Source organism: Cricetulus griseus, chromosome 4, assembly GCF_003668045.3.
Source record: "Cricetulus griseus strain 17A/GY chromosome 4, alternate assembly CriGri-PICRH-1.0, whole genome shotgun sequence".
Classification (NCBI taxonomy): domain Eukaryota; kingdom Metazoa; phylum Chordata; class Mammalia; order Rodentia; family Cricetidae; genus Cricetulus; species Cricetulus griseus.
Window position 1 is genome coordinate 181,774,300 of NC_048597.1, and position 21,084 is coordinate 181,795,383.

General features: G+C 44.9%; 1 protein-coding gene across 2 annotated transcripts in view; it reads left to right on the top strand.

Annotated features, from left to right (window-relative positions):
* Positions 1-21,084, top strand: part of Myo1e (myosin IE) — a 197,393-nt gene that overhangs the window by 25,001 nt on the left and 151,308 nt on the right. The window contains exon 1 of one of the 2 annotated variants that reach the window (XM_035443792.1): positions 7,047-7,088. The exons of the other annotated variant lie outside the window; for it this stretch is intronic. Within the exon in view, the coding sequence (XP_035299683.1) occupies positions 7,062-7,088 (27 nt within the window). The 5' untranslated portion in view covers positions 7,047-7,061. Of the gene's footprint in view, positions 1-7,046; positions 7,089-21,084 lie in introns of those variants that run through there. 2 annotated transcript variants of the gene reach the window in all.

Here is a 21,084-nt window from a genome sequence, read left to right on the forward strand (position 1 = left end):
CCTCCTGCTTCTGCCTCCTGAGTGCTGGGATTGCAAACTCGGGCCTCCACGGTGAACAGAAAACAAATGTCTGTCTGGATCTTAAATTTTTTTATAGAAAAGGTTTTTGTAAAGTTAGAATTGAAAGCAGGGAAAAACCCTCTTCCATTTTAGCCTTTACACGACCTTGTGTGTCCACATTACATGTCTGGCTTTAGTGCAAGCCCCCAGAAAGTTCTTGACAGAGCTTAGAACCTACTCGGTTTGAAGAGTTTGAAAGTGACCTCTCTCTCTTGTTTTTTTTTTTTCTTTGAAGAAATTTTATTCTCCCTTAATTGTATTCTAATGGTATTTTGAGTTTTCATTTTTTATTATTATAAGTATGTGTAAGAGAAAAGAGCGAGGGGGAGAGAGAGAGAGAGAGAGAGAGAGATCATATCTATCTGTGGGCATGAATGTGAAGGTCAGAGGGCAACTTTGTGGAGTTGGTTCTCTCCATCTACTTTTATGTGGGTTTTGGGATGGAATTTGGGTCACTAGCCTTATGTGGCCCATGCCATCTCACCAGCCCTCCACTAGGCTTAAAAAAAAAAAAAAAGTTCTTTTTTTTTTTCTTTGGTTTATTTTTTTTAAGACAGGGTTTCTCCGTGTAGCTTTATGACCAGGCTGGCCTAGAACTCACAGAAATCCACCTGCCTCTGTCTCCCGAGTGCTGGGATTAAAGGCATGAACCACCACTGCCCAGCCAAAATAGTTCTTTTTAAAAATAGAATTTCCCTTTCTTCTTTCCTTCCTTCCTTTCTTTCTTCTAAAGCAGGGTCTCCCATATCTCAAGCTGGCTTCAAACTTGTTTTGTAGCCAAGGGTGATCTTGGACCTCTGAACCCCCTGCCTCTACCTCCTAGATGCTGGGGTTACAGGTGTGTACAGCCATGCCTGGTTTATGTGGTGCTGGGGCATCAAATCCAGGCCTTCATACACGCCAAGTAAGGATGCTACCGCCTGAGATACATCCACAGCCATTCTACTGCTCCACTGAATTCCGTCAGGCATATCTACATTTTCTTCTGGTTGCCATATATGTTTAGTTCTCACTCTAGTTGGGGAATCTTTAGGGAAGAAGAAACCGGAAGTTGACTATGGGAAAGAAAAGAAGAATATTGACTGGAAGAGGCAAATAGGTGACAGAAAATAAAAATAGGAAGAGAATCTGGGAAGGGGAAACCTGGACTCCTGAGATGGCTTTTTTTGGTGGCTCTTGGGAGGAGGTTGCCCTGAAGGAGGGTGACTGGCAGGCAACTGGACCACTCTGATGTGGAAGAGTTGCCTGAAAGGAAGTCTACCTAGGGCTGGAGAGATGGCTCAGAAGTTAAGAGCACTGACTGCTCTTCCAAAGGTCCTGAGTTCAATTCCCAGCAACCACATGGTGGCTCACAACCACCCGTAATAAGATCTGGTGCTTTCCTCTGGCCTGCAGGCCTACATGCAGACAGAAGACTGTACACATGATAAATATATAAATCTTAAAAAACAAAGAAAGAAAGAAAGAAAGAAAGAAAGAAAGAAAGTCTACCTAAAGTCATCTAGTTGTATTTCTCTCTGCGCTTGGGAGCCAGGGGGGTCAGATAAACACATGGTGGGGGCGCAGGCACAGTGAACCCTCTTTAGTTATACAGAAAATCTACCCAGAAATGTTACCATCCCAAAGTATGCTCAGGACCACTGAAGAAGACTGCAAAGGATCTCTGTAGTAGAGGAATATGAAATGGGAGCTGCTCAGCCCTTGATGGGACTGATTCAAAATGAGTAAGACATGCTGGATATCTTCCTTCTGGAGTGACTACTCACATTTTAAAAGTCTATCTTTTAGCCAGGCGTTGGTAGCACACACCTTTAATCCCAGCAGTCAGGAGGCAGAGGCAGGTGGATCTCTGTGAGTTCGAGGCCAGCCTGGTCTCCAGAGCCAGAGCCAGGATAGGCTCCAAAGCTACACAGAGAAACCCTGTCTCGAAAAACAAAAAAAAAAAAAAAAAAAAAAAAAAAAAAAAAAAAAAAAAAAAAAAGTCGTATCTTTTGATCTCTTGATGAGACCTTGTGGTTTCACCCACAAACTCATGCTTGGCTTTCTCTGTTGCATCCTAATTTTTGCCCAAAGGGGTTAGAGATCTTGCTGCTCTTGCTTGTGGCAGGTTACAGACCTTTGAACCTTGTATCCCCAGCAGGCTCTCTTTTCCCCTTCATGACTGCAGACAAGGGGCTGTTTGGAGACTTCCAGTGAGCACAGTTGCCAACTTGGGCAACAGGTTGGAAAACTCAGAGAGCTTGCTCTGCCCAGCATGGATCTGAGAGTCAGGAATGTACTGTGTGCTGTGCAATCCATTTTATCTCCTCTTTTGAAGCAAAAGGAAAATTTCCACACTAGTTGACCTAGTTTACGTGGCTATTATAAAATGCTCATATTAATGAAAGTGGAGGGCAGTTCTAACTAGAAGTGGCTACCAGATTCCTAAAGTCTCTCCCCAACCCCAAAGCTCAAATGATTCTATTGACCTGACTGCACACACAACTCTTGCCAAGGGTCTGATGCAGTTACACCTAATAGCTTAATCTGCCCATACCACCAAGCTTAATTCCTATAGAAGGATTTAGTTTGATTAGTTTACACTCTTGGGTGACATTTCTCCATGGAGAAGGGGGAGAAACATAGAGCAGCTTCATCTAAACACACTAGCCACATCATGAAGGAAGAGAGGCATAGAGCATATTTAATCCATCCTCAGGATTACTCAGGGAAGGTTGGTCTAAACTTGGGTTTTACATAGTCCTGTAACACAGCTTTGTAGGCAATGTATTAGAGCAAGGCTGTGAACATTCTGTTCAGGCTGGTGGGTCAGGTCTCTGCCAAACATGAATACCAGAACATGGGTTTTACATGGTAAAAGAGTCAAGCATGTTCATCTTTAGAAAAACCATGATCCACTCATCACAGATGGATCCTATCATGGCCTCCTTTTCTGAACAAAGCCGTTTCACCTTCATCACCGTACGCATTGTAGTGAACTCAACTGGGCTAGAGGGAAGACCTGTTTTTTGGAAGCTTGTAGTATCCATCGAAGGCTTGACTCCTGCTTGTGTGTTAGGCAGTCCCCTTTGTTTTCATACCTGCAAAATGGAAGTTTTCATAATATCTGTGCTGAGCATAATGGCACATGTCTTCCAATCCTAGCACAGGGGAGGCAGAAGCAGGTGAATATCTGAGTTCTGGGACAGCCTGGTTTACATAGTGAAACCCTGACTCAAAACAACAACAAAATGCATGTATCCATAACAGCAAAGCACTTCAGAGGATTGGGATTGCTTTAAGGAGCAGATGAAATAGGGATTTGTATGAGTTTTGTAAGCTAACAGTTTGAACTGGCTAAAGTGATGTGTGCCTATAGGCCCACACATGGGAGGCTGAGGCAGTTGGAAGCCAACCTGAGCTACCATAGCAAGACCTGTCTCAGAAACAAACAGACAAACAAAAGAACTGTGAGAAATTTAATAAGTGTAAAGAGAAATTACATAAGCATAGATTTCTTTTCAGAGTAGTTCAGAGGGTCTGCTGTTGAATCGATGAAGAGTTCTTACATAGTCTCACTTCTAAAACTCAAGCCCTATTTACAGAAAGCTGGAAACTTCCAACTAAAAGATACCATGGTATTCTGAGGCCTTAAAGGCATAATAGACATAAATGGACACTTACTAGATGGGATTTGTGGTGTTTGTTTTTGTTTATAGTGACAGGGTCTTAACTTGTAGCCCAGGCTGGCTTTGAATTTCTGGTTCTCCCTCTACTTCTTGAGGCTGGGTTTATAAGCGTAGAACTTCCTTCCTGCTCCAAGGTTTTTTGTTTGTTTAAATTGAGGCGTGTGTGTGTGTGTGTGTGTGTGTGTGTGTGTGTGTGTAGGTGCCACAGTGAACTGTGGAGGTCAAAGGACAACTTGTGGGAGTCAGTCCTTTCTTTCCACTATGTTGAGACCCAAGGGTCAAACTCAGGTCATCAGGCTTGGTGCTCAGTCCCTTTACTTGCTGAGCCATCTTGCTGGCCTCTTGTTTCTTTTTCTGGGGGTTGGGAGGGTGGGGTGGTGGTGGGGGAATATTTAAGCCTTTGTGTTCACTGGGTCCAGTAGTGGGAGAGGGGTGGCCTGTAGGGACCTCCTGGGACTCTTATTTTATTCTTTCACACTTCCAGACATGTATACAATACATCTTGATCATATCCAGCCCTAGCTTCCTGGATGTGTCTGCTAAATCCCCATCCACTTTCTCATCTTGTCTTTTGTGTTGTCAGGGAAAGCCCTATGCTGTGGTGCAGATTTATCATGATAAGCTTCCTCGAGGCAACCAGCACGGTGTCTGAACTGTGTCACACTAACCTTCCTCCACATACATTAGGTCCTTTCCCATCATCCTCAGGGGAATTGGCCTCAAAGTGTCCACCTAATCCTTCATACCAAATAGAATTGGCAATAAAGGCTTAGCTGTCTAATAGTGGCCAGTCTGGTGGGGGCGGGGAGGGGGGCACAAGAGCCAATGTGCTTTTAAAGTGAGTCCACCCTAGACTCTGAGTAACTAGAAAAAGCAGGTGTTGGACTTCAAAGAGATCTGAGGATAGCCCAGCCAGGTCTCTTTTGTTTTTCCAGCCATGAGCATCGTGTGGCAAATGCAGGAGACGAAGGTGCAAAGCCGCCCTTGATGTAGGACCAAGTCCAGTTTTTATTGTTCTTTATATTCAACACAGATTTTTTGATGTAAAAACCATGCTATCCTGATGCAGTCACCAGCTGCTTTCAAAACCCCTCAAATCTCGAATTCTGACAGTGTCTGGCAGGTCCCTGTGTGTGCTTGCCAGTGAAGTGTCTGAGTGTGGCTTCGAGTAATTTTAACGAATTCTTTGAGGATAGTCCACCTTTTTACTGGGAAAAAAAATCACACATCTACCAACCTGTATCAAAGCTTATTCTTTTTAGCGTACATTTTATTTTATTTTAGCATATAATTTATACTTTGTTTATTTATCATGAAAGTTGTAGACTAAACAAGAGATGAGAAAAAATTTTTTTTCAGTAGTCTTACGTGTCACCAGAGTGTCTTTGTTTTTCTCATTTATAGTTTGATTGGGTGTTGTTAGTTTTAACAGTCAGCTTGCTATGCTACAACCTTGAATCTCCTAGGCAGAGGGTGCTGACCTGTACAGGGCAGGAGAAAGCTAGTAGCAAGCAAAGCAGCTGTCACTAATCCTTACCTCTACCTCAGGATGAAATGGGTTGATCCTGTCTCCACAAGCTCTCACCAAGCCTTAGATTGTAACTTCTCCTCAGCATGGCTGGAGAATGAACGCCTCCTACTGAATACCGAAGACCCTGCTTCTATCTTTTATACCCTTCTAGTGCTGGCATTAAAGGTGTGTGATCTGTTACTCTTTTAGACTGATTCGATCTGGTGTATCTTTGGGTGACAGTGAACTCAGATCCGTCTACCACTTAATCTTGAGTCCTAGGATTAAAGGTGTGTACCACCATTTCCCAACTTCTGGCTGCTGGAATTGAAGATGTGTGTGTGCCTGGCTTCTATTGCTTGTGGCTGACTTTGCTTCTTGAATCCTCAGGCAAGCTTTAATAAATCATGACTAACATATCACCACACTGGGCAAGCATTCTACTAACAAAATTATAAAACTAGCCTTCTCTACTGGTTTGAACCAGATTCCTGCCTGTGTGATTGGAAGGGGCTGCTGAAGCATTTGCCAAGTGACTTCCACAGCAAGCTAGACTGTGGACAGTATTAAGGTGACACCAGTGACAGTTTCATTACTGCTCTCTGATCCCACTTTGAGCCAGCAGACATTGTCACCAGTGGGAAGAATGCTGTTACCACGGTGGAAAAAATGAGCCATTCAGTAGCGTTTTTCTGTTTGCACTTCCGGAGGCATCTGAAATGCAGAGGCTTTGAAGGATGCGATTTTGTTGATGTGAACCCAGACTTTCACTCCATAGTCCTCTAATATGAGGCTATGCTGTCAGTCATAATAATGATTGAGAACCAAGAGGAAGCATGCCATGGACATGTCAGGTCTCTGCTCCTGTGGTCATAGGGAAGCAGCTCTTTACCATCTTTTCCCTAGGAGCTGGCATACTGACACAGTTGCTCTGTTTGTTGAGTTAACGAATTAATTAGATGTGGAATTAAGAAAAACCCCAGGTATACAACAAGATCCTACCGGGTGGTGGTGACACATGCCTTTAATCCCAGCACTCGGGAGGCAGAGGCAGGCAGATCTCTGTGAGTTCGAGACCAGCTTGGTCTATAGAGCTAGTTCCAGGACAGGCTCCAAAGTCACAGAGAAACCCTGACTCAAAACCACCCCCGCCCAAAAAAAAAAAAACCCACAAGATCCCAAGGCTGGGGAGATGGCTCAGTGGATAAGAAGACTTGTTCTATAAGCATAAGGACCTGAGTTCAAATCCCAGGCACCCACATAAAAAGGCAAGCACAGGTACCTGTAACTACAAATTGAGGGCACAGAGACAGGCAGCTCCTGCGAATTCACTGGCCAGCTAACCTGGCTTACACAGTGAACTTTAGGTTCAGTGAGAGACCCTTCCTCAAAGCAACATGTCGGAAGAGCTAGAGAGGAAGACCCCCATCGCTCTACTCTGACTTCTGCATGAGTGCATGCTCACAGGCATGTACCACACACACAGAGATCCCTGCTAGAATACAGTCCTCAGCATCAGTTGCTTTGTGTATAGGATAGTTTTTATTTGGCTGAGGATGGGGGTTGGATCTTGAAATGCAAGGATATTGGTAAAAATCAAGAATCATGGCAGGTGTCAGTCTTTTTTCTTCCCCCAAACAGGGTTTCTCTGTGTTTGTAGACCAGGCTGGCCTCGAACTCACAGAGATCCTCCTGACTCGCCATGATGTTTATGATGTGGTGGGGAAATAAGGGTGACCATCTCCAGCCTGGCCCCACACTTATCTTGGATGTCAACCAGCTATGACCAAATACCTGAACTTCTATTCCTGTCACGTGAACTCATGCATACATGGCTGCTGGCTCTGAAGGTATGTGTTCTTCACTTGACAGTGGACCTATGGTTGACTTCCAGTGAAGTTTTGCTTATTCACATGTTTATCGAGGGCAGAAAAGGGTAAGGAATTATGGAAATAAGAGATATTTGGGAATTATTGAATGTAATCCCAACTAAAAAAAAAATACTAATTTCTTATAAGAACACAAGAATTTGAGAATTAAGTGTGTGTGTGTGTGTGTGTGTGTGTGTGTGTCCAGGTGCCTACAGAGGCCAGCTCCCTTGGAGCTGGTGTCTCTGGTGGTTGGATGCTGGGAACTGAATTCAGGTCCTCTGCAAGAGCAGCCTACACTTAACTGCCTGAGCCATCTCTCCAACCCCAGACCTCATCCCTGCCTTTTTTTTTTTTTTTTTTTTTTTTTAATATATCCTCCACCACAGAGTTTCCTGATGAGGATAATTGGTCTATTCAGTCAGGAAGTTGCTGGCCTGTCACAGGCTTCCCTCTTACTGGGGAACATGTCTAGGAGGGTTCACTGATTCCAAAGTGTTTACCTAACTGTAGAAACTTAATAAGAATTTACTGAAATTACTCTTTCCAGTGTAAACATAAGAGCTGGGAGGGGACCTAGAAGCTGAAAGCAAGGTAGGAGGAGAGAACTAGAAGAAAGTGGAAATCAGTTTGCCCAGGGCAAAGACAGCCCCTTCCCCGACAGGTTGGGCTGGCTGAGGTGGTTAGGAGACACTTTCACAGTGGTGTAGGACATTGGCAAGGTCGTGGATTATGTGGGAAGTAGTAGCAATGAGGTAGCATAGTTAAAGCAGAAACTTGAAAAGCAGCACATGGAATTGGAGCAGGAGATCTCAGAATTTTCAAACAAGTGGCATGACTTGGTGGATTGTCAGGTTGTGCTTGTGAAAGTTCCCTGTAAGGCCACCACAGACGGTAGACCCTCCAACGCCTCAGAGAAAGGAAAGTTCAACTCAGAGCTCATAACCCGCCAAATTTACCTCCTCACCTCTTTCTGAGGGTGATGGGAAGATGAGAATGGTTAAGCTTCTTTATACAATAGAGTCACCTACGTAAGACCCAACGTAAGCCTGGGATGTGGTGTCTGTGGAATGGGCATTAGACTGGCCAGTGACCCTTATGCAGATTTATTGGAGGATGCTCTGACTTGTCATAAAACGGCTGCTGCTCTTCAGGTTAATCTGTGTTGCATCAGCATGCATGTGTCCTCCTGTGGCCAACACAAACTGGAAGTCCTGGGCTCCTGGGCTTATGCTTTCTTCTCTAAATCAACTTATGATCTGGGTTTACTAATAATTTTGAGATAGTAAAAAATTTTTTTTGTAAGTGCTATGGAAAGCCTATAATTTATTTATTTATTTTGTTTTTTCAAGACAGGGTTTTTCTCTGTGGCTTTGGAGGCTGTCCTGGAACTAGCTCTTGTAGACCAGGCTGGTCTCAAACTCACAGAGATCCACCTGCCTCTGCCTCCTGAGTGCTAGGACTAAAGGCGTGCGCCACCACCGCCCACCTGGAAAGCCTATAATTTATTTCCATTTAACTGGATGCACTGTTGGACATACTAATCTGGTCATACACTTTTATCTTACAAAGGTGTGGCAGTAGCTAAAAGACTTTGAATCCACTTTGCCTGGGTCTTTGCAAGCTGATTTAACCTCTTTGGGCCAATCAGAAGAGCTGTCTGTCTACTTCATCTGCTTCAACTTGCAGTTTTTGTTTTGTTTTCAAAAAGAATCTAAAGTGTCCAGTCTGGCCTGAATCATTCTATATGGCCAAGGATGACCTTGAATTGATGATCCTTCTGTCACCAACCGCCAAGGTCCTGGGATCACATGCATGCACCACCACACTCAGATTATATGGTACTCGGGGCGAGAACCCAGAGCTTTGTGTATGCTAGGTAAGCTCTCTACTATAGGTTTGAAGGCCCCAAAAGATAAAAGGGTGAAGGCAAATGCTCTGCAAAATTGCAGGGTAGCTTTTGCTTTTGGCTTAATTTCTATGTGTGTGTCAGTTCTTATCTAGTGTCTACATCCCAGGCTAACAAAGGAGAGCTTTGGGCTGCATTCTGCTTGAATTAGCCTTACCTTATCCTTATTTTAAAATGAGGCCTTTCTGTTTCCTGTCATGTCTTTTGAACATCACCCCTACCCTGCAATAATAAAAGAGAGCTGTAAGCAGCGAGATCAAACCGAGAAATTATAGGATTGCAGGAGTGAGAATGCCTAGATATAAAGAGAAAAGCAATCTAAGGCAGATCTCGAATAAGTGAAACTGGCTTTCGGGTGTAGCTTTGTACACAGAGCTGCCACTGGCACCTTGTACAAATGTGCTAGTAACTAACCTAAATAGAGTTTAGATTTCGGAAGGGATAGGCAGGATTGATAATCTGGACTCATTTCTCTTGAGCTCACTGTTTTTGAGCTAGGAAAGTGGTACCTCTACATAACTTTGTATTAAGACACAGTTTGGAGCTGGACACGGTGGCACAAACCTGTCATCTGGGTACCTGAAATGCTGTGGCAGGAAGATCCCAAGTTCTGGGCCTAATATCATAACTTTATGAGACTTTGTCTCAAAATAAAGGTAAAAGGAGGGGACTGGACAAATGGTTTAGCTGTTGAAAGCTCATTTTGCTTTTACAGAGGACCTGAGTTCTGATCTCAGCACCCATGCTGGGTGGCTTGCCACCACCTTAGCTCCAGCTGCAGGGGATCCAATGCCACCTTCTGGCCTCTGAGGGTACTAACATAAACCCATGAGTGCTCTCTCTCTTTCTCTCCCTCTCTCTCCCCCCCCCTCTCTCTCTCTCTCTCTCTCTCTTTCTCTCTCTCTCTGTCATACACACACACACACACACACACACACACACACACACACACACACAAAGTATTTTTTTAAATGTAAAAGACAGTTGGGGTTGTAACTTGATGGTGGCATGTTTGTCTAGCATGTACAAGGCCTTCGGTTAAAGTACCTCAAACAAACAAAAGAAACAACTTGGAGCTGATGTCAACAATGAAATGGACCCGTGACAGTCATGCTACCATCTAGGAAGTGCAAGCCTGTCCTTTCTCTTGCATGCACCACTTCACTGACTTCTCATCTCCAAATTCCATGCAGTTTTGTGGTTCCCAAGCACCCATCTTCCGACCTCAAACTCCACCTAGGAGTGCTTCCCCTGAGCTCAGAGATGTCCATTCTTTCATCTTAGTCAGAGGTTTGAAAGGAAAGGTAATTGTGACTAACAGGGCAGTCTCCCTACGGCTACCTCTAATCCCAGTGCTGGGGAGCCCGAGGTGAGAGAATTGCAAGTTTGAGGGCAAATATATTTTCATTTCTTCCTTGCACCATGTGTCTGCGGGCTGGTTTAGGCAGAGGGCTGGCAGCAGGCCTCAGGACTCTTTGAGAGTGTTTACTTTTTAAAGTAATTGTTCTGTATGCCCCTCTGCTACCTTTTGCACTGCACTGTCTGCTTAACTTGAGAGCACGGACCTAACACTAAGTTGGTGCTAGTCTCGGACCTAGAATCCGATAGCAAGGGAGGAAGGACGTGGAGCCATTTACCTTAAATGATCCTTGACTTGAACATTAGGTACCCCAGAAAGCCTGCCTGCTTTGACTTTTAAGATCTTCAATTACAGCACTTTGATTCTTACCCTTAAGAAAATTCTCCTCTGAGCATTTTAAGCCACGTGGAATATCTATTACTGCTTAGGAATTCGCTGTGGTTTTCATTGATCGTGGCCCCAGACTTTGGAATATGTATTAATTTATCTGGGCAGAGAGAGCAGAACTCCCCATGCAGAATGCCATGAGCTCTGCTGAAACAGAGGGCTGAAGCTGGGAATGATTAATTCTCAAAAAAAAAAAAAGAAGCCCAAAAAACCCAGCATTAATAATATTGAGTTCTGAGAAGGTATGAGGAGCTATTTTGCAGCAGTTTACCTCCTAGAATGTGGAGGTAATTGGACTGACTTCTTGTTCCAAAGTGGGGGTGGTTTTCCCCACTGTGGACAGTATTTGTTTAGAGTCATTAGTAAATTATTAATCCACATTTTGGTGTTTCATGTTTGAAATACCAGTCCACCCTCTCTATGGGGAACTGTGCTTACACTATAAGCAGTGGAGGCTTCTGGGAAATGAGAATAACTGTGGTTTGCTCTTAAAGACCTTAAGAGGGAATTTAAAAAAAGCAGTGGTGATGCAGGAAGTGGCCTGCTCAGTGTTTGACAGCTGGCAGTCACCATGTCCCAGTCATATGATGCCCCTGCACTTGGACGGAACGCTAACGTACTGTGGGAAAGTTTGGGTGGGCTTTTTCCTCTTTGCTTTGACTCACAGAGGCCCTTGAGTGCCCTTTACCAAGTTCCTGAGGCTCCTTTGAACAGATGTCAAAATCTCTTTGGGTTTGGAGTGACCCCAAATGCTTATACTCTGAGTCTCCGGTCCATTTTTCTTCCAACTGTGCACAGGTCAGATTGCTATGTGGGTGTCTGAACCATTTAGTTATAATATTCCAGAGCCCCACGTCCTCAGCTGTATATCATGTGCTAGCAGAGGTACTATCAGGTCAGACATTGGACTCTCTGATCCCCACACTAGATGGAGAGGAAGAACAGAGACCCCCATCCTTGTGCTGGTTAAGGAAGATGGAGGAGCCACGCCAGGCTCAGCGTGGAGTCTCATCGGCTGGAACTCAAGCTTCACTCAAGCTTCACTCAAGCCTCACAGAGAGGCTGTATTCCTAATGTCTGGGTTGTGCTTCCCATAGAGCAAAGAACTCAGATGTAACCACACTAAGCACCTAGGAAATGCTCCCTATGTTTTCTTGTTAGCCATTTTTATATACTTACTGTGCATGTAACCCTTTGACTCAAGTTGTATTTTAAACACCTATCTGGATGGCAGGGCTCTGGTTTTATTGGTATGTTGAACTGAAGCTAAAAAATAGAATGGTGGCACCCTCTCAGAGTTTAAGCGATAAACCAATCCTGCCTTTTTTTTTTTTTTTTTTTGAATATATGCTTACATATTGACCCTGGTCCCTTCTCCCACCCCATCTCTTAGATTTTCACATGCCTAGTGCTTAATTAAGCCCTGCAGAATTTGTCCAGTCTGTGCATAGCCCTAAGCAGAAGGCCACTCCCTGTCCCAGGGCAGAACAGTGCACCTTATCCTCTCACCTGCTACCATTGATTGAGCAAAGGCCAAACTCTGCAAGGCCTTTGACTGCCCAGGTAACACTCAGAACAGCAGGTTCTCACCCTCGATGCCCGACACCTCAGTCACTTGGCTCTGTGAGATGCTATGGTCGATGGACTTGGGAACCTGTCATCTCTAGCACAGGCCACCCCAGCTACCTTGCCTATCTCCTCAGAGATAGGAACCTCATCCCTGTATTGACAGAGAGTCTTAGCTTTGCCCAAATATGTGTGAAAATAGAGCTGGCCTAGTCTTTCTTTGGTGTCACTTCTTCCCCACCCCCACACCAGACATGGGCTTGTCTTACCATTTTTACTTATAAAGATGCAGTTGGCCTTATAGTTCAGCATCACTCTGTTCCTAGCATAGCGGTTCCTCCTAGAGTAATGTAGAATGTTCCTTGTTGCTCTCTCTTTCTCCCTTTTTGGCCTCTGGAATTCTCTACACAGCAGTGCAACGTTCAAAATGAATAGATGCAAATATTTGCATAATGCTTTCTCTGTCGGCATAGAAGCAGATATTTAGGGCTAGATTTCTTTTAAAAATTTATAATTTTAAATAGGTGTTTGATCTGGAGGTATAGCTTAGTAGGAGAGTACATTGTGTGTTGGGTTCAATGCCTGCCTCCCCACCCCCATGTCCCCGAATAGTAAGTTAAACAGTCACTAGTTCAGCCTGTGACCTTGAGCTACACTGGTAGTGGAAGCCGAAGTGTGGGAGGCACAGTCTTGGAACACTGTGGGTGGATGACCAGGCTGGAGACTCAGGTGTGTGGTCTTCACTCAGTGAGGCAGGAAGAGATGTTTGCTTGTAAAGGGGGCCTGTGTCACTTTTAGTGTCTTTTCTTACTGGGACTTTCTACCCAGTAAGCCACATCCAGTGTCCAGTCCCTAGGAGGGAAGGTGGCTGTCCTCTCAAAAGTGTACTTTAAGGAGTGTCTTCCCCTTTGTTTCCCAACTGGAGGTTTTACATAAGCTTTTTATAGAGAGTAGGGAGGTGGGCAGGATCTTGGCCATCGAGACAGGCTCACCTAGATGCTGTTTGTTCTCTCTATCTTGCTAACAGAGGGAAGCATTCAGAGGGCAATTCATCACCTCCAGTTAAAGCCTCATTATAAGATACGTAAGAACCAGTGACTGTGTCACTTCACAGACAACAGAGGGTTGCAGCCCTTAAAATGTAAATCCATTTGTGGGGGTCACATGGGCTCAGGGTATTGCTTAATAACCAAAAGTTGGGGCTGGAGAGATGTCTCCGTGGGTAAGAATATTTGTGCCTCTTCCAGAGGACACAGGTCAGTTCTCAGCACCCAGGTTGGGTTGACTCACAACAACCTGTAACCCCAGTTCCAGGGGATCCAGTTCTCATCTCCAGCCTCCTCGGACACTCACACACACACACATAATTAAAAAATGAAATAGTCACAACTCAACAGTTGACTTCTTGTAACATGAAAAAGATCTTGGGATTTCAAAGAGTGTTTTATTTAGTTTATCGTTCTCTGGCATGCGTGTGAAAGGCCAGGGGTATGCTGTGTCATGGCAAGTGTGTGGCGGTCAGAGGACAAGTGTGTGCAGTGTTTCTCTTTTCACCCTTATGTAGGCTACAGGGATTGAACACTGGCTGTCAGGCTGAGCCCAGATTTCATGGTTTTTGAGTTGAAATGTAGGTGGTTTAGGTTGACCTCATGACTTATTTTACTGTGCAGTTTTCCAGAGGAAGTGAGAATTATTTGCGTATTAAGGGAAATACATAGTTCTCTGGGTTTTTTTTCTCTATTCTTTCTTTCCTTTCTTCTTCCTTTTTCATTTGAGCACCTGATGATAAGCATGAACCCAAATAGACCGTGAACTAATCCTTTGAGTTTGATCAGAGTCTAATGAACCTAAAACCAGGGGCTGGAGAGATAGTTGAGCAGTTAAGAGCATGGGCTGCTCATCTGGGTCCTGTTCCCAGATACCTCAAAAATGCCCATATCTTCAGTTCCAGGAGATCTGAGGCTCTCTTCTGGCCTCTGTCAAGGCCAGGTAATAAAATAAAAATAAAAAATGGGATGTAGCATAGTTGGTAGAGTGCCGGCCTTACAAGCACAAAGCTTGCACCCTCGCTGAATGTGAACGCCCACACAGGAGTCCCAAGTTGGCCCATTCGTACCAACCCAAGGTGAGCCCCCAACTCTGAAGCCCTCTCAGCTAGTGAAGGTCATAGTGAGAATCAATGCCTCTTTAACCTACATTTGGGGGAGGGAGAGATGGGGTGTCATGGATTGAACACAGTTTCTGCCACTGGTCTGTACTTGTAACACATACGCCTCTCTTGGGAAGGATTCCCAATGGTGCATAAACAGGGTTTGGTGGGGGCACACCTGTAATCTCAGCACGGGGGAGGTAGAGGTAGGTGGATCAGAAATTGAAGGCCATTCTGGGCTACATAGTGAGTTCGAAGTCAGTGTGGGATCCATGAGCTATGGCAGGCTGTGGGCAACAATCCATGCTCCCTACTTGACAGGTGAGAAATATCAGGCCTCTGCCTCCTCAGTGCTGGGATTAAAGGCATGCACCACCACTACCCAGCAAAAGTACCAATTTTAAGGCACCATTAAGAAAGAAAAGTATCAAAGACGAAACAACCTGTGTGCTTTTTGGAAGCAACAAAATCTGGGTCATGACTTGGTCTGATTTCTCTTTCCCTTAGGCAGATTAATATTTTAAACCAACCAGGTGGACAGGTGCCTTCCTCTCTCATGTCTGCTTGCTCAACTTCTACCTCACTGGTTCTAGGCAAGCAGTTCGGACTTCAGAAACAACTGGGTACTCAGAAGGTTGGCCTTGGGTCTCAAGAGATGGTTCTGAGTTAAGAGCACGGGCCAATCTTTCAGAGAACCTGGTTTGGACCTCAGCACCATGTGGTGGCTCACAACAGTCTATAACTCCAATTCTGGGAATATGACGTCCTCTTCTGACTTCCTCCAGAAGGTGGCATGCACATGGCATACATGTATGTGGGCATTCATACACATAAAATAAAAATAATTCTTTTTCGGGGTGGTGGTAGCACACGCCTTTAATCCCAGCACTCAGGAGGCAGAGGCAAGTGGATCTCTGTGAGTTCGAGGCCAGCCTGGTCTCCAGAGCGAGTGCCAAGATAGCCAAAGCTATGCTGTGAAACCCTGTCTCAAAAAAAAAAAAAATGTGTATAGGTGTTTTACCTTCTTGTCTGTATGTGTACCACATGTGTGCAGTGGCCTCGGAGGCCAGTGGAGGGCGTTGGATCCCCTGGGCCTAGAATTGCTGACTGTTGTAAGTCTCCATGAAGCTACTGGGAATTGAACTCAATTCCTCTGGAAGAGTAGCAACTGCTCTTAACATCAGAACCGTCTCTCCATCCCCTAAATAAATATTTTAAAAAGAAGTTTGTACTTTTGTGTCTAAGAATGCTGTGGGGCTTTGTTGTTTGTTTTTCAAGTAAAATGTGGTGGGTTTTTGTTGTTGTTGTTTTGTTTGTTTGTTTGTTTGTCTGGTTTGTTTGTCTTTGAGGCAAGGTCTGGACCTAGTCTTGAACTTGAAATCCAAGGTTTCCTCATCTGTGCCTGCCTCACAAGGTCATAAGGTCAGCCGTCAAGACTGAATTAGGCTATAGGAGGATCTCGGAAAGTTGCTGATTGTAGGTGACACCCTTTCCACTGTTGCTGCAGCATTCCTTCCTGTCCCTCAGTCTCCTTGAGGCTCCTGATGAGTCAGACAGTTTGCTTTTCAAAGTCTGATGAGCCCCAGTTCTCCATCCTCCACAGGGTTTAGGGCATTGGCAGACAGGTACTTTACCTGTAGCCAGCCTTCCTCACCAGGGGGGAGGGGGTCATAGCAAACCCTAGCTAGCACTGTCCCTCTTATAGCAGCCTGAGGTTCTTTTTCTGAGTACATTCTGGGCAGAGGTAGGAGACTTCCCTACATCGCCAACTTGTGTATCCCACTAATACTGGTCTTTTGTTGTGGTGGTTTTTAAATACTTAACTTTTGTTTGTTTGTTTGTTTTTGTTTTTGTTTATTGAGACAGGGTTTCTCTGTGGCTTTGGAGGCTGCCTGAAACTAGCTCTTGTAAACCAGGCTGGTCTCGAACTCACAGAGATCCACCTGCTTCTGCCTCCCGAGTGCTGGGACTAAAGGTGTGTGCCACCACCGCCCGGCATACTTAACGTTTTTAATTATTATTTTTTCATGTCTATGGATGCTTTGCCTGAATGTATGTCTATGCACCATGTGTGTGCCTGGTGCCCACAGAAGCCAGAAGAAAACATCAAATGGTTCTGAGCCACCATGTGAATGCAAGGAACCAAAACACCCAGGTCTTCCAGAAGAGCAGCCAGTGCTCTTAACCACAGAGCCATCTTTCTAGCTTGAGCCTTTTGTTTTCATCACTCCCATTGGAAACAGGGCCACCCATATGGTAGGTAAGCCACTGAGCCCCCAGCTTTTCTAGCCCTCTTACTATGGTCTCACTTAACCCTTATTAAATGGGTGTGTGGATGGGGACACAAGGCTGGAATGTGTACTGTTTCTCTTGGTCCAAACACAAACATCAGGTGAGTTTTCTTCTGGGTGGGTGGGTGGGAGAAGTCCTATCTGAAATATTCTAGGATTCCTGAGGCTGTTCATTTGGCTCTGCATCTGACAGGGTCATGAGTGTTAATTAGAAACTATGTCTTAGCGATACTGCCTTTTACAGACCCTGTACCAACTCCAAGTTTATTTTCCTCTTCAGTTCCCACTTCTAGTGTATATACCTGCTCTGTATGACATTCCTCCCAAAGCCCAAAGTGTTCATGGAAATATGGAAGGAGATTCTAGCCAACCTGGAGGACTTTGCAGAAATCCTCTGTGCTGTGGAAATCAAGGGATTCAGGGTGCAGCCCACTCCACACAAAAGAAATGTTATAATTAGCAATCTAGTTTGTATTGGCAGGAAGTGATCAGGAGAGGGATGAGTGAATGGGAAGCCGTCTATGCAGTCATGTGATTGATCATTCCAGAATTCTTTTAGTGCCTTTTTCCTTTTCCTCATCTTTCGGCAATACTGTTGAAAAGAGGGAGCTAGCCACAGCTTTTGTTTGTTTTGTTTTTGGCAGACTTGGGATGAGTTAATTAGCATCCCAGCCTCCAGTCTGGAGAGCAGACCCTATTCTCTTTGTAAGGGATCTGTCAGGAAGCTTTCAAAAATCCTGGAAAAATGGCACCACTCTGTTGTCAAGGACTTCTATGAGGGTCGAGTAGCCTTGGCACAAGGTTAGCCCAGAGTGACTTGTGACTTGGCTTCAGCAGAGAATGCCACAGCTGCCCTCTGGCAGGTTTTGTTAGTCACAAACCTGGAGGCACTAAATGCCTAAGATGGTGAGAGATCTTAGGTCCTCTGGTCCCAGGTGTCCCGGCCCCCTCGATTGGAGTATGTTCTCCTCATCACCCTTTCTCTCCTGTTGCCATTTATTGCCTCTTCTCAGAAACACCACAAACCAACCCCACCAGCACTTATTGAGGCTCAGATGCCTTGGTGTAAAGTTTGTTTCTTCGTGTTTACAAATGACCCCTAAGCACGTCTGAGAAACCCCTGGGGTGTATTTTGTCACTGAGAAAATTTGAGTTGCACAACATACAGAAGCAGAAAAAAGGAGACCCTATCTTGAAATCAGAGTAGATGGAAACAATCAGCCGGAAAAGGTGTCCCCTGACTTTTTCATATGTACTGTGGCGTGTGCAAACACACACACACACACACACACACACACACACACACACACACGTAAATATATCTTTAAGACAATACAGAAACACTAAGGGCTCAGTGGCAGGGTGTTTGCCTGGCATGTGTGAAGGTCCTTCTGCCCTCAAAGATACTATGTAAAATTCTTATGAGTGACCCCCATAGTATAATATTCTTTCCTTGCCCAGGTTTCCTTCTGTTTTCTCATTGCCCTGTACACCAGTGTTTAAAATAGTTAAGGCACATAGTTAACTTTTTTTGGTTGTTGTTTTGTGTTTTTATACAAGGCCTCATGGAGCCCAGGCTGTCCTGGAACTCTGTGTAGCCAAGGATGACCTTGAACTCCTGATCCCACTTCCTCCACTCACCAAGTATTGTGATTACAGGTGTTTGCCAATGTGCCCAGCTTATGTGGCACTGAGGATGAAAGCTAGGGTTTTGTGTATGGTGGGTAAGCACTTAACCGCCTGAGTCACATCCCCAGCCCCAGTGCTATTCTAATTCAGTAGAAAAGGAAACTGGAGTACAGAGAGTGACGATGTGAGCAGGCTGAGTACACACAGGAACTAAGTGAGACACAGGGACTAGGTGAGAGAGGACCAGACCCAGGTCCTCTGCAGCCCATTGCTGGCTACTTCTAAGACTGCTGACTGTCTACTCCAGGGAGACTAAGGAGGAAAGGTCAAACAGGTATGGTCATATTTAGGTAGGTTTGCAGAGCAGGTTGGATTGGCTGAAGGTCCCCCTGTCTAACTCTTGCTCCAGTCAGTCTGGGTGTGACCCAGCCATTTTGGTGTCTCTGGAGTTCCTCAAGCACAGGAGTAATTAAGTCATCTTTGTAATTTCATGTGGTGCAGAAAGTCCCAAGCCACAAATACCATCCCCAGTTCCTGCTTTTAAACTTCCAAGGAACCTTCCTGCTCTTTTCCTCACTCCAGTTCATTTCGAGTCTTTCTATTTTCTCTTTCTGAATGCATGAGCCGGACGGAAAGCCCTGGTTTACTTCACAGGGGCCCCGGGGCCAGCTCACATGAGAGGACATCCAGTCTTCACTTGGCAGGAGTCGGAAAAGTGAGGAAGGTGCCCACACTGAAACTAGAAGCACAAAAGAGCGTATAGACCTTACCCCTTATGTGTGGAAACCCATGATCCATTTCCATAATGGTCACTGAAAACTAACGGGGTGGCAAGGGAAGTTTCTGTGCCTGTATTTCTGTTCCTATTTCTATGTCCTAGATAACCACAATTAAATCACTTATCTTTAGGCCACAGAATTTCTTGCCCCATAGGGCCACTGCTACATCCTATGTTGTCGTTTTGACAGGGTCTCATGTAGTCTAGGCTGGCCTCAAACTTGCTGTGTGGCCAAGGATGGCTATATTCTTCTGATCCTCCTGCCTGTGCTTCCCAAATGCTGGCATTACAGTGGTGTGCCACCATGTCCGTTTTAAGTAATGCTGGGGTTTGAACCCAGGGCTTTGTGCATGCTGGACAAGCACTCTACCCACCAGCCACAGCCCCACCCCTCTACTGCTTCCTTAGACAATAGCCTTTTCTTGATCTCTCTTAGATGTCTATGACTAGCTCCTTCCTTTGAGCCAAACGATACAGTGTCTCTGTCTGTGTCTCCTGTCATGATCTAGGTGAAATGGATCCTAGGCAGAGACTATGTCATCATTTTCTTGGTAGAAATAAACACTACATGGTTATTTATGATATGTGTATCTAGGGGACTAGTGAGATGGCTCAGCAGTTACGAGCACGTACTGCTCTTCCAGAGGACCTGAGTTCAGTTCCCAGAACCCATGTTGGTTAACTCAACAACTGTCTGTAACTTCAGCTCCAAGGGCTCTGACACTCTCTTCTGGCTTCTGGGCACCTGCACATACACATACATAAAAATGATATCTTTTTTTTTTTTTTTTTAAATTAGGACTGGAGAAACTAGTTAACTCAGCAGTTAAGAGCGTTTGTTATTCTTGCAATGGACCCAGGTTCAATTCCCTGCACCTATATGGTGGCTCACAGCCATCTGTAACTCCAGTTCCAGGGGCTCTGATGCCCTCTTCTGACTTCTGCAAGCTCCAGGCACATGCAAAATATTCACATAAAATAAACATCATATATAAATGTGTGTGTGTGTGTGTGTTTTCATACTACAGCAATTATGTGCTCACACACGTCACTCTGCATTAGAGTCACATGGGTCAGGTTGCTTGGCCTAAGCCCCATGTGTTGAACATCTTTCTTTAGGCTGCAGTGGGAGCCATAACTACATCTCTAGGAAGGTTGCAGATGCCTCATGTAGTGTGCTAGGGTAATCCAGAGTGGTGTTTGATTACTGAGGGTGTAGTTCAATGGCAGAGCATCTGTCTAGCATGGGAGATACTCTGGGTTCAATCCCCAGCGCTACAGTACAGAAACAAAAGAACTAAAGAAGAATTGTGCTGCCCGGACTGTTTCCCAGCAGTGATGGGGGACCCCTTCTGTCATTGGAAAGTCCCTCCTCCTCCATTTGGCTGACTAAGGCATCTGCATCTTCCGGGCCTGTACCAAGTCCCCATCTCTCACAGAACCTTCCCTGATCTGTCAGCAGAACTCCCCTCCCTACTCTGACCTCTTTCCAGTTTTCAGCTAGAACCTAGAATTTAATCTGTTGTCTTGCGTTATGTGTAGAGTGATATATGTCAGTCCTTTCCCCAACTATGTAGCACTGACGATAGTGAAAATGAGCAGGCCTCAGCAAGACACAGGCAGTGAGCTAAAGGTCGAAAATATTCAGAGAAAAGAATGCATGTACGCGGAACATGCGCAGATATTTCCCTTGTCTTTGTTCCCCAGACAATACAGGACAGCAGCTATATACAACTTTTATGCTCTGATGGTTAGTACAGGTGACCTGGGGGTGATTTAAATTATTCAGCAGGGTGTGCACGGGTTATTTGCAAGTAGTTCATCTTTTATATTAAGGATTTGAGTATCCATGGACTTTGGCATCCTCTAGGTCCTGAAACCAACCTGCTATGGATCTGAAGGAACAAGT